General features: G+C 43.0%; 1 protein-coding gene across 1 annotated transcript in view; it reads right to left on the reverse strand.

Annotated features, from left to right (window-relative positions):
• The window catches only part of efna2b (ephrin-A2b), a 91,676-nt gene that overhangs the window by 1,290 nt on the left and 76,763 nt on the right, over positions 1–13,623 (reverse strand). The window contains exons 2-3 of the mRNA XM_088004714.1: positions 3,630–3,922; positions 2,304–2,369 (exon numbers count right to left, since the gene is read on the reverse strand). Coding sequence (XP_087860840.1) covers positions 2,304–2,369; positions 3,630–3,922 — 359 coding nt within the window. The remainder of the gene's footprint in view (positions 1–2,303; positions 2,370–3,629; positions 3,923–13,623) is intronic.

Consider the following 13,623-nt stretch of genomic DNA (forward strand, 5'->3'; position numbering starts at 1 on the left):
ACTTAGTGATAATTTTCAGACCTGTGTAGCAACAAATGTGGCGACTTTTCTCTGTTATTTGGCGACAGCATGTGAAACACCATCATACTGAAGCCAGGCGATGTGCCGAGTCCTCGACACGTGGTGGGTATCAACATTTAGCGCTTTAGCAGGAGCTAAATGCTATTTTGATGCAGCGCTTTAGCGTTAGTGGACCTAATGTTTATGACTGGTGCTATTGGGTTAGCGCAGCTAGCGTTTTAGCTAACGGTGCCGACTGCTGGATCTCGTTAACTTCTCAGTGTTTTCTATCAGTATCTGCTTCCTGTTTTCACTGAACATTCATGTTTTCTAGTCACTGGTTCTGGTTCGTTTTATAAAAATGATCCGAGTCAGGCAGAACCGAGCCCTGGTACCGTCAGGTAGCCGATGTGAGCCGTTTCATTCCTCTGTGTGTCGGTGCAGCTGTGTGTTTCCTGAACTGCAGAGGTGTTGGGTATGTTAAGTAGCTGAGTGACTGACAGGCCCAGCCGGTGAAAGTCACAGTAATGAGTCTTAAGGCCGTCATCTGCTCCCACAAAGTGGAGATGTGAAAAATACACATGAATAAGATTAGCATCGTCCAGCGGAGGCGAGAGGACGTTTCTTTACAGCAGGAGAAGCAAGTATTTAACACAAACACGCTTCTAACGGGCTAAATTCACACCAGATGTTGGTAACAACCCAAGTAATCCTCTTCATGTGTAAATAAGTGAAAACGATATGGGGTAAGTTATGATATTTTAGTCAATACTCTGAAAAGCCTCGGTTGGTAGAAACGGCTTCAAGATGTCTCCAGTGTGGAGAAACCAGTTTAAATCTTTGTTGGGTTTGATTTTATGTTCATTTTGCCACATTTGAAGGTTCTGGAAACCTTTGCGATGGATTCTGTTTATATATTTCTAGATTTACTCAGCTGGGATATTTTACAGTTTAGTCAGGATCACAGACACCAGAAAGTCCAGCAGAAGTTTTTCTTTTCTTCTGTTAAAGTAAACAATAAGGCTGGACAACAAATCAATAACAATATATATCGCGATAAACATGCAATAAATATTGATAGATGTCCGATAGAATATTCAATATATAGAATATTCTCTGAACTCTGACCCAGAACCGCACAGCATTCTGGGAGATGTAGGAAAGGCTTTGACTGCTCAACCTCTCAGTTAGCTAGCACTGAAAAAATACTCTTACCAAGTATTTTTTTTCTAGTTTCTAATGAAAATATCTTAATACACTTAAAATAAGACAAAACAAACAACTTTCCAGCAAACCTTAGGAGATTAAGTCAATAATTCCTTCATATTTATGAAACAGCAGCAGATTATTTCACTTCCATCATGATAAAAATGTTTGTATATTTGAACGAGTATTTTTCCATCAGCGTTGTGAAGTTCATCGCCTTCAGCTGCGAAGCCTCAAACCGGCAGCTTTACGCCGAGGAGGAAGGTTTCATTTCAGATGACACTTCTTTATTATTCATGAGTTTTATGAGCAAAGTTGGAACACCTGACCCAGTACAAACTGGTTTCATCCCAGTGTGGTTGAAATAATGTCTTCAAATTAAACAAAATTGGTGTCAAAATTTTAATTTGTGCCACTGTGTCACAAATATATTACATAACATAATCATTCACATAAAGACATCAGTAAATATTTCTAGAGATAGGCTGGTTAAAGGTCATCCAGCCTCTCTACATTTACAAAAATAAAACAAATTTGGTGTCTATGGAAGAAGATTAGAGCCACTACAAAGAAAAAATAAAAATTCTGACTTTATTCCCTCAAAATTTTGACTTTAATCCCAGAAATATGAGACCAAACATCGTTGAAGGCAGACAGGTTAACTCTGTGTCTGATTTCAGTTGGTGTGTTAATGTAGCAGCTGTTTATGGAGCTAAACTGGGGCCACAAATTTTGTTCAAAAGAACAAAATGAAACTGAAAAAGTTTGAAACTGAAAAAAAAAATCTGATAAGTAGTTTTGAACTTTTTCACATCTTTTTTTCAGTTTTAACATTTTTGGCCCCAGTTTTGCTCCGTAGTATTTGCTGAAGCATGAAAATTAATGAAGTTTGTCAAGTTTAGGTTAAGATCTCTTATAAAATTACTGTTTTATTATAAATTATGTGGATAATAAAAGGATGTTGGGCATAAAGTGCTAAATGAATCGTTTTTAATAAGTGGGTTTTGTTTCCGAGTTGCTGGTTTTAGCCTTTTAGCTCCTGCAGAACCAGATCTGGACCTTTTGAACATGAAGTTAAAGGTTAAAACGAGACTCACTGCTCGGTTTGACGTAGATCTTCAGCTTCAGGCACGGCTTCCCAGCCAGGTTGGGATGTGGAGACGCTGCAGAGGAAACACAAAGGAAACCAGTTTAAAGCCTCCACATCATAATGGAAACCAGTTTAAAACAGGAAAACGTAGTTTTGTTATTTTAAAACAAAAACAAAACAAACATTAAAGTTCATCATGAATTCATGGTGGATTTTTAAAGTGCACAGAATTTAAATGTGAGAAAACAAAATGGGGGAAGGAAGAAAGACGGAAGGAAGAATGAAAACAAATGAGGATATAGAAGGAAAGAAGGAAGCATCCCGGCCCATCACCCCTCCACCGCCGTGCTTCAGCCTCACTGTGTTTCAGCCCACATCTCCCTGTGCTTTCCCCCCACAGCAGCGGTTTCTGATCTCAGAATAATTTGGTTTTCCGGTCGCTGAGCCGAATTTAATCCAGCTGAATAAATGAATTTATAAAAAGGTTTGGAATTAAACCTGCAGTTTCAGATTCTTTGTTCTGCTGTTTGACTCCGAGAGACAGAGAGAGAGGATGTTTTATTCATATTTCTGCTGCACACACACACACACACACACACACACACACACACACACACACACACACACACACACACACACACACTCAGAGTCATTAAGTGTCATTTAAAGCAAGCGGCGTTTCTGCCTCTGCTGGAGGCCTTTCACTCCAAACGGGACAATTTAGGAAAATTATTTAGGAAAATTTAGGAAATGTTTTCCAGCTTGGAGGATAAATTGCGTCCAGAACCGTCAGAAATCCAGCGAGTTTCTGACGGTTCTGACCCGATCCAGTGAACCCGCCGCACTCAGACGGAAATGACGGCTTCGTTTTGGATAATTAAATGATTGACTAAATGAATCATCATATAAAACGACTGAAAGCTGGTTCTGGTCAATCCAATGTACCAGTAAAATAAAAAGTACACCCTGCTGGACCAAAACATTTCATAAAAAGTTAAACACTGTCTTACATTAAAGATGAAGCCAAGATGGGAAAACTGTGTGGAAAAGTAAGTACACCCCTACTAACAAGGAGGGAGGGAAGGAAACAAGAAAGGAAGGAAACTCGTCAGCAGATCAGAGTCTACAAATGAATCGATTAACTCGCTGCTGCTACAAAGTAAAACTCAACAAAAGCTAAAAAAAAAACTATTTTCAAGATAAAAATCTGGCCAGAATAAATTAAAAACTCGTCCAAAAACTCCTCACTTAAACCAACCACGGTTTTCAGCGGCCCAGTCAAAGCCCAGACCTGCGGCTGCGCTGTGACCTTCGGTGACCTTCAGGTACTCACAGATGTAGTAGTACTCGTGTCCCGGCCTGAACTCGAAGCCCAGGCTGAAGGGCGTGAAGAGCTGGAACTTCTCGGAGAACTTGAGCGGCCCGTTGGGGCTCTGCGGCCGGTTGCACTCCCAGCGCTTGAAGCCGTTGCGGTAGTGGCTGCAGCTCATGTAGCCGTCGTAGTTCACCATGTACAGGATGTAGTGCTCCATGCGCTCCGCCGGCTCCGGCACCTCGTAGTGCGGGCAGTAGATGTCCAGGTAGTCGTTGATCGCCACCTCCACCGTGTAGTCGCCCCGGAAGAACCTGAGGGGAAAAACAGACGTTGGACCTTCAGTTCATGTTCATCAGACGAACGAATCTCGGCCACAGATCTACGTCGTTTCCTTCAACGGGCTACGGTTGGAAACGTCTACGGTTGGCTCCAAACTTTCTGTAGCAAATCGTCGACCCCAGCCAAAAAAACAAACATCCTTTAAAAACTACAATGAAAAACTTTTCTAGATAATTTTTTCACAGCTCCACAATAAATTGAGCATGAAATATTTACAAAATAGTCAGATTTTTGTTTTTTACAGTAATGGAACGTGTAAATTATCATGGATCCAAAATTACTTTGTAAGATTTTGTGCTTTTGCAGTTTAGAGTCTCATGTGCAGCCAGCAAGAACACAACTAATGGTTTCTGGATGGGAAGGTTAGAAAACACTTTGTCTTTTCCAGCAGCCATTGCACAGCACATACAACTAGATGACCAAAATATCCTGGAGCTCAGCTGGGGTTGCTAGGTAACAGGCGGAACTCTGCTGGGGTTGCTAGGTAACAGGCGGAACTCTGCTGGGGTTGGTAGGTAACAGGCAGAATTTGGCTGGGGTTGCTAGGTAACAGGCGGAACTCTGCTGGGGTTGCTAGGTAACAGGCAGAATTTGGCTGGGGTTGCTAGGTAACAGGCGGAACTCTGCTGGGGTTGCTAGGTAACAGGCAGAACTCTGCTGGGGTTGCTAGGTAACAGGCGGAACTCTGCTGGGGTTGCTAGGCAATGACACAGGAAGGTTTTTGAAATGGCTCATTTTCAAAAATGTCAAAAAAAAAATAGAGAAAAATAAAGTGAAATGTATTAAATATTTATTTTGACATTTTTGTCTTTTTGACAAGACTCAAGAAAAAAAGAGAAGGAAAAAGTGAAGGAAAAAATCAACTGGAAAATAGAGGAAAAATAAATAAAATGGCATTTGTAATATTACATTTTTCCTTCTAAAAAGGACAAGAAGAAAGAATAAGGAAAAGAAAAAGCTGAAACGTAGTTTGTTCCTTTTAATTTTCTCTTGTAAAATATTTCTTCTATCAAGACAGAAGAACAAAAAAATAACAGAAAAATTACAATTTCTGTGCACTTTTACATTTTTTTATTACAAAGGTAACAAGAAAACTAAAGAAAAACGAAAAAAGTACACTAGAAGGGAAAAAGATAAAGTTGAGTTTACTAGCAGAGCGTGAATGATCTGTGATGATTTCCTGGGATTCATCAAGTTAAATTTGCTGATTTTAAGGTCAAGCTGAATAATTAGCGGTCAGACCTGAAACTGATTATTTAATCAATCACTTTCAGTCCCTCCAAACAACCCGTGATGTAACGCAACGAGAACCCTAACGCCGACTTCCTGCTTTCATGCTTTACCATTTCCTGAAAATAAAAACACACACTGAAACATTTCAGGTCTGCAGCAGCTTCATGTTTCTAACATGAGCCTGCAGACGACATGAAAGCGCGGCGATAAAAAAAAAAAAACTTTTTGAGTTCAGGTTAATCCGTCCCAGAGTTCAGCGCGCACAGCTCCAAACTGCACACATGGAAACAATTGATCAGCGGCTGGCTGTGCGCGTTTCCCCGAGAGGCAGCGATTAATCAGAGCGCGCCGTTTATCAGAGCGATTTGCTGTTTACAGAAGGGAGACGCGGCTACCAGCTGGACCCGCTTCCTGCCGGCGCCGGCCGTTCAGAACCGCTCAGAGGAGGCGGGGAAACTCCAGGAGATAAAACAAATAAAACAAAATGAAACGGATGCAAACAGCAGCAGACACATAAAACCCGTCATCAATCAGGAACGATTAAACTTCGCCAGGACAGACAGACAGATTTTTAAGGATTCCCTACACACATTGTGGACAGGTCAAAGGTCAAACTCCACAGAAACCCTGACGTGTCCCTGATGAAACACCTGACAGGAATCCGTTCTGCAGGTTCCTCTGCAGGCTTCAGCTCAGACGCATCAGCAGGTATGATGGCGTAACGCCGGCGTTTCTGACTGTAACTGCAGGTTGAACTCTTAAACCTCCAGAGGCACAAAGACAGAAACTAATGAGGCTGGGGCTGGAAAACAGGAACTCCACCCATGTGGGACTCAAGATGAGGGAAAACGAGCGCTCCCTTGGCGCTGCGCTGGTCCCTGCAGGCGGCGGGAGGCGGTTTCATTACTGCAACCTTAAACCAAGTTTTCACCTGGAAGTGTTGCGGATCTGAGCTGCAGCCGAGCTTTTCGTTCCCCCGCTGTGTTGCGGAAAACCCGGTTCGAGTCCGCAGAACTTAAATCTTAGACCAACTAAACGTGTTCCAAGTCCAGATTTCCTGTTTGAGCTCCAGAGGAGGCAGTTTTACACGGCCTGCATTTCCTAAATCATTCCCCCGCTGGTAATAACGTCTGAAAACTGGACGCCAGATCGCTCAGACCCGCATAAAATAATTCAACACCACGGCTTCCTCCTTACCAACACATAAATCTGACCATTTTATGCAATCACAGAACAAAAACAGTTAAAATATACTGAGGTCAACTTTTACAGCGAACGGGAAGTTTTCACACAAATAAATCCCAACTTAAACAGGAATTAGAGTAAATCACTGAACAAATGTAGTTCTGACCTTTTCAGAAACGTGAGATCCTGCAATAAAAAATTCATTTATGGGTTTTAAACGTCTTCGCCAGAAGTGGCAAAAATGAAATAAAGCCTTTTATCACCTTTAGCTGAGAAATTGTTGGTAAGTTTGCAAAGTGTCATCCAGACATTCAGAGCTTTATTCACTTCTTTGGAAATGTGATTGCTGACATTAGCATTAGCATCTGTGCTGCTGCTACATGGTTAGCATTGAGAATATCTGATTAGCTTTGCTGACAGGCTAGCTCCTTTTAGCACAATTTGGACACAGTTATCGTCTTTTCCGGCGTCCCATCAGAACAAAGGAGGCGGAATAACGTTTGTCACCAACGAACAAGCGACATCTTGTTACTGGATGTCAGTTGTGCGTCAGATATACAGGCGTACCAGAAACACAATACTAAGGTTCCAGGCGTAATTTTTATCGCATTAAAATCTATGTAATTAAATAATCTAAATAAACCCATTAAAGTCCCAGCTCTACTTAATTCATGAAAGTTTGTTCACACAAAAATGTTTTTTCCTTTTTGTAAATATGTACAAAGTGGTTTTTTTAAAGACAATAAGGTTGAATTAGAGCAACGATGCATGTTTCACTCTGTTGATCCCAGACAGTCTGGGGAAGAACTGCCTGTCTGGTCTGGATCAGAACCGGATGAATCGCCTGCAGGGAGAAGATGAGCGGGCCGGGAACGCCACCCTGGGGAACGCCGGCGCTGATGGTTCATGAGCAGAGTGAGATTATAATTCAACTCTGATGTTTTAACGGATCAGTTGGTGTTAAAATATCTTCACTCTGCTCCAGTGAGAATGTTTCAGGTTGTCGTTTCTGGTTCTGACCCGGTGGAGATGTTTGAGATCATATCTGATTTGTTCTGACCCGGGTTCCTGCAAACTGGTGAAACATGGTGAGAATACTCAAGCTGAGCTTTATAAAACTAAAAGTAGGAAGGAAAACCTGTCTGTTGTGTTCATGTTACGATGTTCTGGTTTATTTTATTTATCCAAACGGTTTTAAGTTTTACAGAGTCGTAAAATCTGGAGGATCCATGACAAACTACATGTTTAAACTTTTAAAGTGATTTTGTTTCCTGATTTCTCCTCACAGCTGCTCCGCTGCACTGTTGATGTATAATTAGCATAATTTAGCACAGAGACACAGATTTTCTTACTCTGACAGATGCAACAATCGATCTCACCAAAGCAAACTAATCAAACTTCACGTCTCTTTGAATATTCACGAAGTTGCCGAAGCAGCAGAGGAGGGAGTGGAGGCCGTCCAATTAACAGGGCCAATTTAGATTTTGGTAATGAGGTTTGCTCGCGCTGATTCGGTTTGTTTTGGTCGGTCCTGATTAGCTGATCTGAGCTGGTTAATCACAGCTTGTTTCAGATTCAGCTCGAGCGAACCAAAAAATTAACCGTTAGATTTATACATTTTGACATGTCTGTGATGAAACTAATCATTGTTTATTGGCATGAAATTAAACACCTATTAAATCACTTTGATTGTGCTGTTCACTACAGAAACTTTAAGGTTTGCGGCTTGGTTACATCAATCCAAACTCCAGAAAACTTAAATTTTTTTATTTAAGGCTGACAGAAGCTCAACAGATGAAAGAAAACATGTAATTATTAATTAAAGGAGAACTGAAAAACTGTTTTTAAGCTAACATCAGGTGAAAGAAAATCATAAAATATGCTTGGAAAAATTTTAAAAAGAAAGTTTTTTTACACTAAATATTGAAAAAGTCTCTCGGTTATTCTCGACATTTCCCAAAAGATAAAAAAAAAAAAAAAAAATTAAGCCTGTCTGGAAAATTACAATCCAAACTTATAAGAATAAAGGCAAACAGAGGAGGAAGTTACTGCCAACGATTATTTCAACGAGAAAGCACATAATTACCTGAATATTAGTTTTTAATCAAAGCAATAAATCCATAATATGTACATTATAATGGTAACTGCTCCAAAAGCAGGAAGTGGACTACAGTGCAGGGCATTCTGGGTAAATACAACCAAAGCAAAGGCACAATGCTAACGCTAGCAGGAGAAATGGCTCATGGTTTATCACCAAAGACTAAAGAGAAATCCTCCACCCGCTAAAATCTGACGCCTCTATTTTAGTTTACGTCTGGTGAAGAAGGAAGTTGCTCTCAGTGTCTTCAGAGGTTTTTGCTTTGTTTCCTTCAGTGTTTCTTGGTGCAGCGCCCCCACAGGCCAGGAGGGGAACAGGTTGGTTTGACTCAGAACAGAGAGAGAATCACAAAAGATAATTTTGGATTTTACCAAACTATCAGGTGGGAAAAGGCCTTAAAAATCCTCCAGAATATTGATGAAAGGAAAATGGCCAAATACCTTTAGGAAGTCTGAAAACTTTTTGATCAAGAAAGTTTGATTCCTTGACATGAAAACATCAGGAATCTTAAGATTTAAAACTTCTGCCCAATAACTTTAGGAAATTCCTGGAAGTTCACCACCTTGACAAACACACAAAGGAGTTATTTTATGGTCCAAATGGTTCCCTTAAACCCACATCATCATAAAAACACTTTGACTTCAGAGGTTCCTCGCTGCTGAAGCGCAGCGCTGATTATTCCCATCTGACCTGAATGCAGCATCAGTGGCGTCCTGATTGAGTTTGGGGCTGGTGGATGAGAGCAGCTGGAGCATCAAAGAAGAAACATCCTGCTGAATGAAAACGATCCCCATGATGAGAGAGGACAGAGAGATGCTTCTCTCCTCCGCCGCGCCCTCTTTGTCTTTTCTAACACCATTAGCAAAGTGCATGCTAACTCGGTTAGCTGAAGGATCGGGTGACGCTAACAGCTCGGAGGGGAGGCGATGCGTTCACTGAACTCTGTCCCCCTCGGTTCTCACATCATTACTCATCACTCTAATGGACCGAGGCTCTCTGTCCGTCTCAGCTGGGTGACCAGGGTCACCACCTCCATCAGCATTAGCATCATCTTTAGAGGACCAGAGATTGGTTGATTAATTGATTGAAAGACTGACGGAGGAGTCAGGAAATTAAGTTTAAAACCAGAGACTGAAAAAGCGTACAAGAATCAGCAAAAACGCAGCAGAACACAAAGTGTCGGATCGGAACATAAACGGTCCAGAGATACTGGAAGGAACAAGGAACCAAACGCTGATGTGTCAAGTCCAAAAACATCACTAAACAGCAGCAATTAGCAGAAACAAGATCATGGAACATTAACGGCTAAAACATCAAACATTTGATGAATTTAGGACTGAAGGGTTGGAAAAATGAAGTGGAGCAATAACCGAAGGAAAAACAAAACCAAGAAAATACCCGACAGCTGTAGAAATGCCTCGTCTGAACACAGAAGATATTGTCTTAAATAAACTAAATATGAAAACTGGAGTCTGGAAACGTCTGGAATATCGAAGGAATACCGAACCAAACTAAAACTAGGATGAACCGATCCAGTTTCCACTTCCGGTCCCGATATCTGAGGTTCAGTGTCGGCTGATACCGATCCGATACAGAAGAACATCCGAACTGACTGAGAACTTTTCTTTTTTATCTGATGCTGCAGCAGCACACAGCAGCACACAGCAGCATGCAGCAGCACATCAGCAGCAGCACAAAGCAGCAGCACACAGCAGCAGCACACAGCAGCAGCACACAGCAGCACACAGCAGCAGCACACAGCAGCAGCACACAGCAGCACACAGCAGCAGCACACAGCAGCACACAGCAGCAACACACAGCAGCAGCACACAGCAGCACACAGCAGCACACAGCAGCACACAGCAGCAGCACACAGCAGCACACAGCAGCATGCAGCAGCACATCAGCAGCAGCACACAGCAGCAGCACACAGCAGCAGCACACAGCAGCACACAGCAGCAGCACACAGCAGCAGCACACAGCAGCAGCACACAGCAGCAGCACACAGCAGCACACAGCAGCAGCACACAGCAGCAGCACACAGCAGCAGCACACAGCAGCACACAGCAGCAGCACACAGCAGCAGCACACAGCAGCACACAGCAGCACGCAGCAGCATGCAGCAGCATGCAGCAGCACACAGCAGCAGCATGCAGCAGCACACAGCAGCAGCACACAGCAGCATGCAGCAGCACACAGCAGCATGCAGCAGCACACAGCAGCAGCATGCAGCAGCACACAGCAGCAGCACACAGCAGCATGCAGCAGCACACAGCAGCATGCAGCAGCATGCAGCAGCACACAGCAGCAGCACACAGCAGCAGCATGCAGCAGCACACAGCAGCAGCATGCAGCAGCATGCAGCAGCACACAGCAGCAGCACACAGCAGCAGCATGCAGCAGCACACAGCAGCAGCACACAGCAGCATGCAGCAGCACACAGCAGCATGCAGCAGCACACAGCAGCAGCACGCAGCAGCACACAGCAGCACACAGCAGCAGCATGCAGCAGCAGCACACAGCAGCATGCAGCAGCACACAGCAGCATGCAGCAGCAGCACACAGCAGCAGCACACAGCAGCAGCATGCAGCAGCATGCAGCAGCACACAGCAGCAGCACACAGCAGCAGCATGCAGCAGCACACAGCAGCAGCATGCAGCAGCACACAGCAGCACGCAGCAGCATGCAGCAGCACACAGCAGCAGCACACAGCAGCAGCACACAGCAGCAGCACACAGCAGCAGCACAAAGCAGCACACAGCAGCAGCACACAGCAGCACACTGAAATTCACCAGCAGGTTTTGGTCAAACATGTAGAACAACTTTAATTCGATCTTCAGGAGCAGAGCAGCCAACGAATAATAAGCTGAAACAATCCTTCTGTAAGTGGTTCAGAAAGTACATTTACAAATTCTAAATGTAAAATTAATTAAAAAAAACCCTCAGAGCACAAATCATAGAACTAGGCTGAACAGATCTGCCTGATCTAGTTCTTTGTTTGTGCTGCATCTCTGCAGCAGCAGCAAGTTTCCTCTGCTGTTACATGGACGTAAATCCTTTAACTTCCATTCACTGCTGCGATGCCAGAGCTCCCAGCGCCGCTCGCTGTGATTTATGATTTAATCTGGGCCGGTTCTGAAGGTCAGGCGGATTAGACCCAGGTCACGAGCCGATGGGGGTCGGGTCGGGTCAAGGTCATTTATCAGCGTTGCTGACAGGGCGGAGATAACAAAGGCTTTCCAACCTGAGCGGAAGAGACCGGCTGCTGACAGAGTGATGGCGGTCCGGTCCGGTCCGGTCCAGGGAGCCTCAACGTGCCGCTAACCTGAGCAGGTCCACTCTGCTCAGGTGGTCTGGACTCCACATGCAGACCCGACCCACATATCAAAGCCAGACGGCTGGCCAAGTTTACAGAACCATGACAGAACCGACCCAGAACCATGACAGAACCGACCGACCGACACAGGACCGACCCAGACCGCATGGTGCCAAATTACCCGACCTGAACGGCTCAGGAAGCCAAACTTTCCACTGAGGCTTTTAATGTGAAGGAATAAAAGACGGATTTCAGTTTAATCCTGATTTTTACCAAAAAACACCTAAAGACTTAAAGTCGGCCATTTTCTCCCCAATGATTATTCATCCAAAAATATGTTTAATTAATCTTTGTCAACTGATTAATCGATTATTTGATTAGATTGATCAGCAGAATAAACAGTTCTGCAGATTTTCCATTAAACTTCTTTAACTTTTTTACATTAACAGTAAAAACAAATAATTAATTTTTATCACCTAAAATGCTACAACATTCCTTTAGCTGCAGCTAAAAAATACTTCTAACATCAACATGCAAATCTGTTTCTGCTTAACAGCAGCACAGTGCAGGCCTGATCTATTTATCGATTAATAATTGGATAGCAAAAGGTGATGGGCTATCGGAGTAATTTTCACAGAATTTAAACCAGGAAAATAGATTTATTTTTCATACAGTTTTGGCTTCATTACTGCGGTTAGTGCATCAGCAAATGGTCTTTTCTGAGTCTTTATTGATTGATTGGCTGATCTGTTCATTAGTTTTTGGACTAACCAAGTGATAATTGGACAGCAAAAGGGGCCAACAGGAGATTTTTTCCACATAATTTTAACCAGGTGAAGCTAAATCTGCCATTAAAGGAGCTTTGGGTAGAACAGATTTACAGAAAAATCCTTAAAAACGTTTTTGTACAGTTTTGGCTGAGTAAGCAGTTCTTTCTGCATTTTTGAGTTGTTCCAGTAAAATGTGAATCGATTGCTACATCAGTTGATGATTATTTCAATAACTGATTAATCATGATTAATCAGATCAGCCCTACTTTAAAACATCGCTGTTAAAGGGGCAGTGCGATGTGTTTTCCAGGCACATAGTCCCATTTTACAGCATATTCAAGTAACTATGTTACCTTCGGCTTTATAAAAAGGTTGAACATATCAAATATGACTTAGAAGAAATTTGAAGCACTGAAATTGGGCCTCTGTTTCTTTAAAACCTCCTGCTCTTTCTGAACCTTCCTCTATTAACCCTTTAGCAACGTTTTTACCAGCGTTGCTCTGAGCAGCAGCTCCTATAACGAGCTCAGCAGCTCCACCAGGTGTTTGCTAATCGCTGTTGGCTAGTCTGAAGGAGATGAAGGCGGAGTGAGGTCCAATCAGGCGTTCTGCACAGCTGAGTGGTTGCCATGGAGATGAAAGGATTTCTCAGGCATGAATGAATCAAAGCAACACGCCAGGTGTGTTTTGATGAGTTAACAACATTATAACATGACGGAAAGAGAAAAGCTGATTTTACACGATACCGCCCCTTTAAGAAGAGAGAAGCTCCTCACTGCATCATTTGCTTTGCTAAATCTACGTGAAAACCTTTTTTCCAGAGTATAAAAACCAAGTTGCGCCAGCAGAGTGAAATGAAAACATGTTGCTCAGTGCAGCTTGAACTCCTCTGAAGTTTCCCCAGAATGTCCGAATGGCGATGCATGACATCATGCAACCACATTTCTGCCGTTATTGAATTAGAGTTAATGATGGAGAAGGATTTTCCCACAGCAGCTGGAGAGAGCAGCTTTATTATTTCTGCCCTGCAGTCACATGATCGATGCCCTCTGGAGATACTCGCCTCTCCA

This window comes from Poecilia mexicana, unplaced genomic scaffold, assembly GCF_051168715.1.
Source record: "Poecilia mexicana isolate PSO_F unplaced genomic scaffold, ASM5116871v1 scaffold_4, whole genome shotgun sequence".
Taxonomy (NCBI): Eukaryota; Metazoa; Chordata; class Actinopteri; order Cyprinodontiformes; family Poeciliidae; genus Poecilia; species Poecilia mexicana.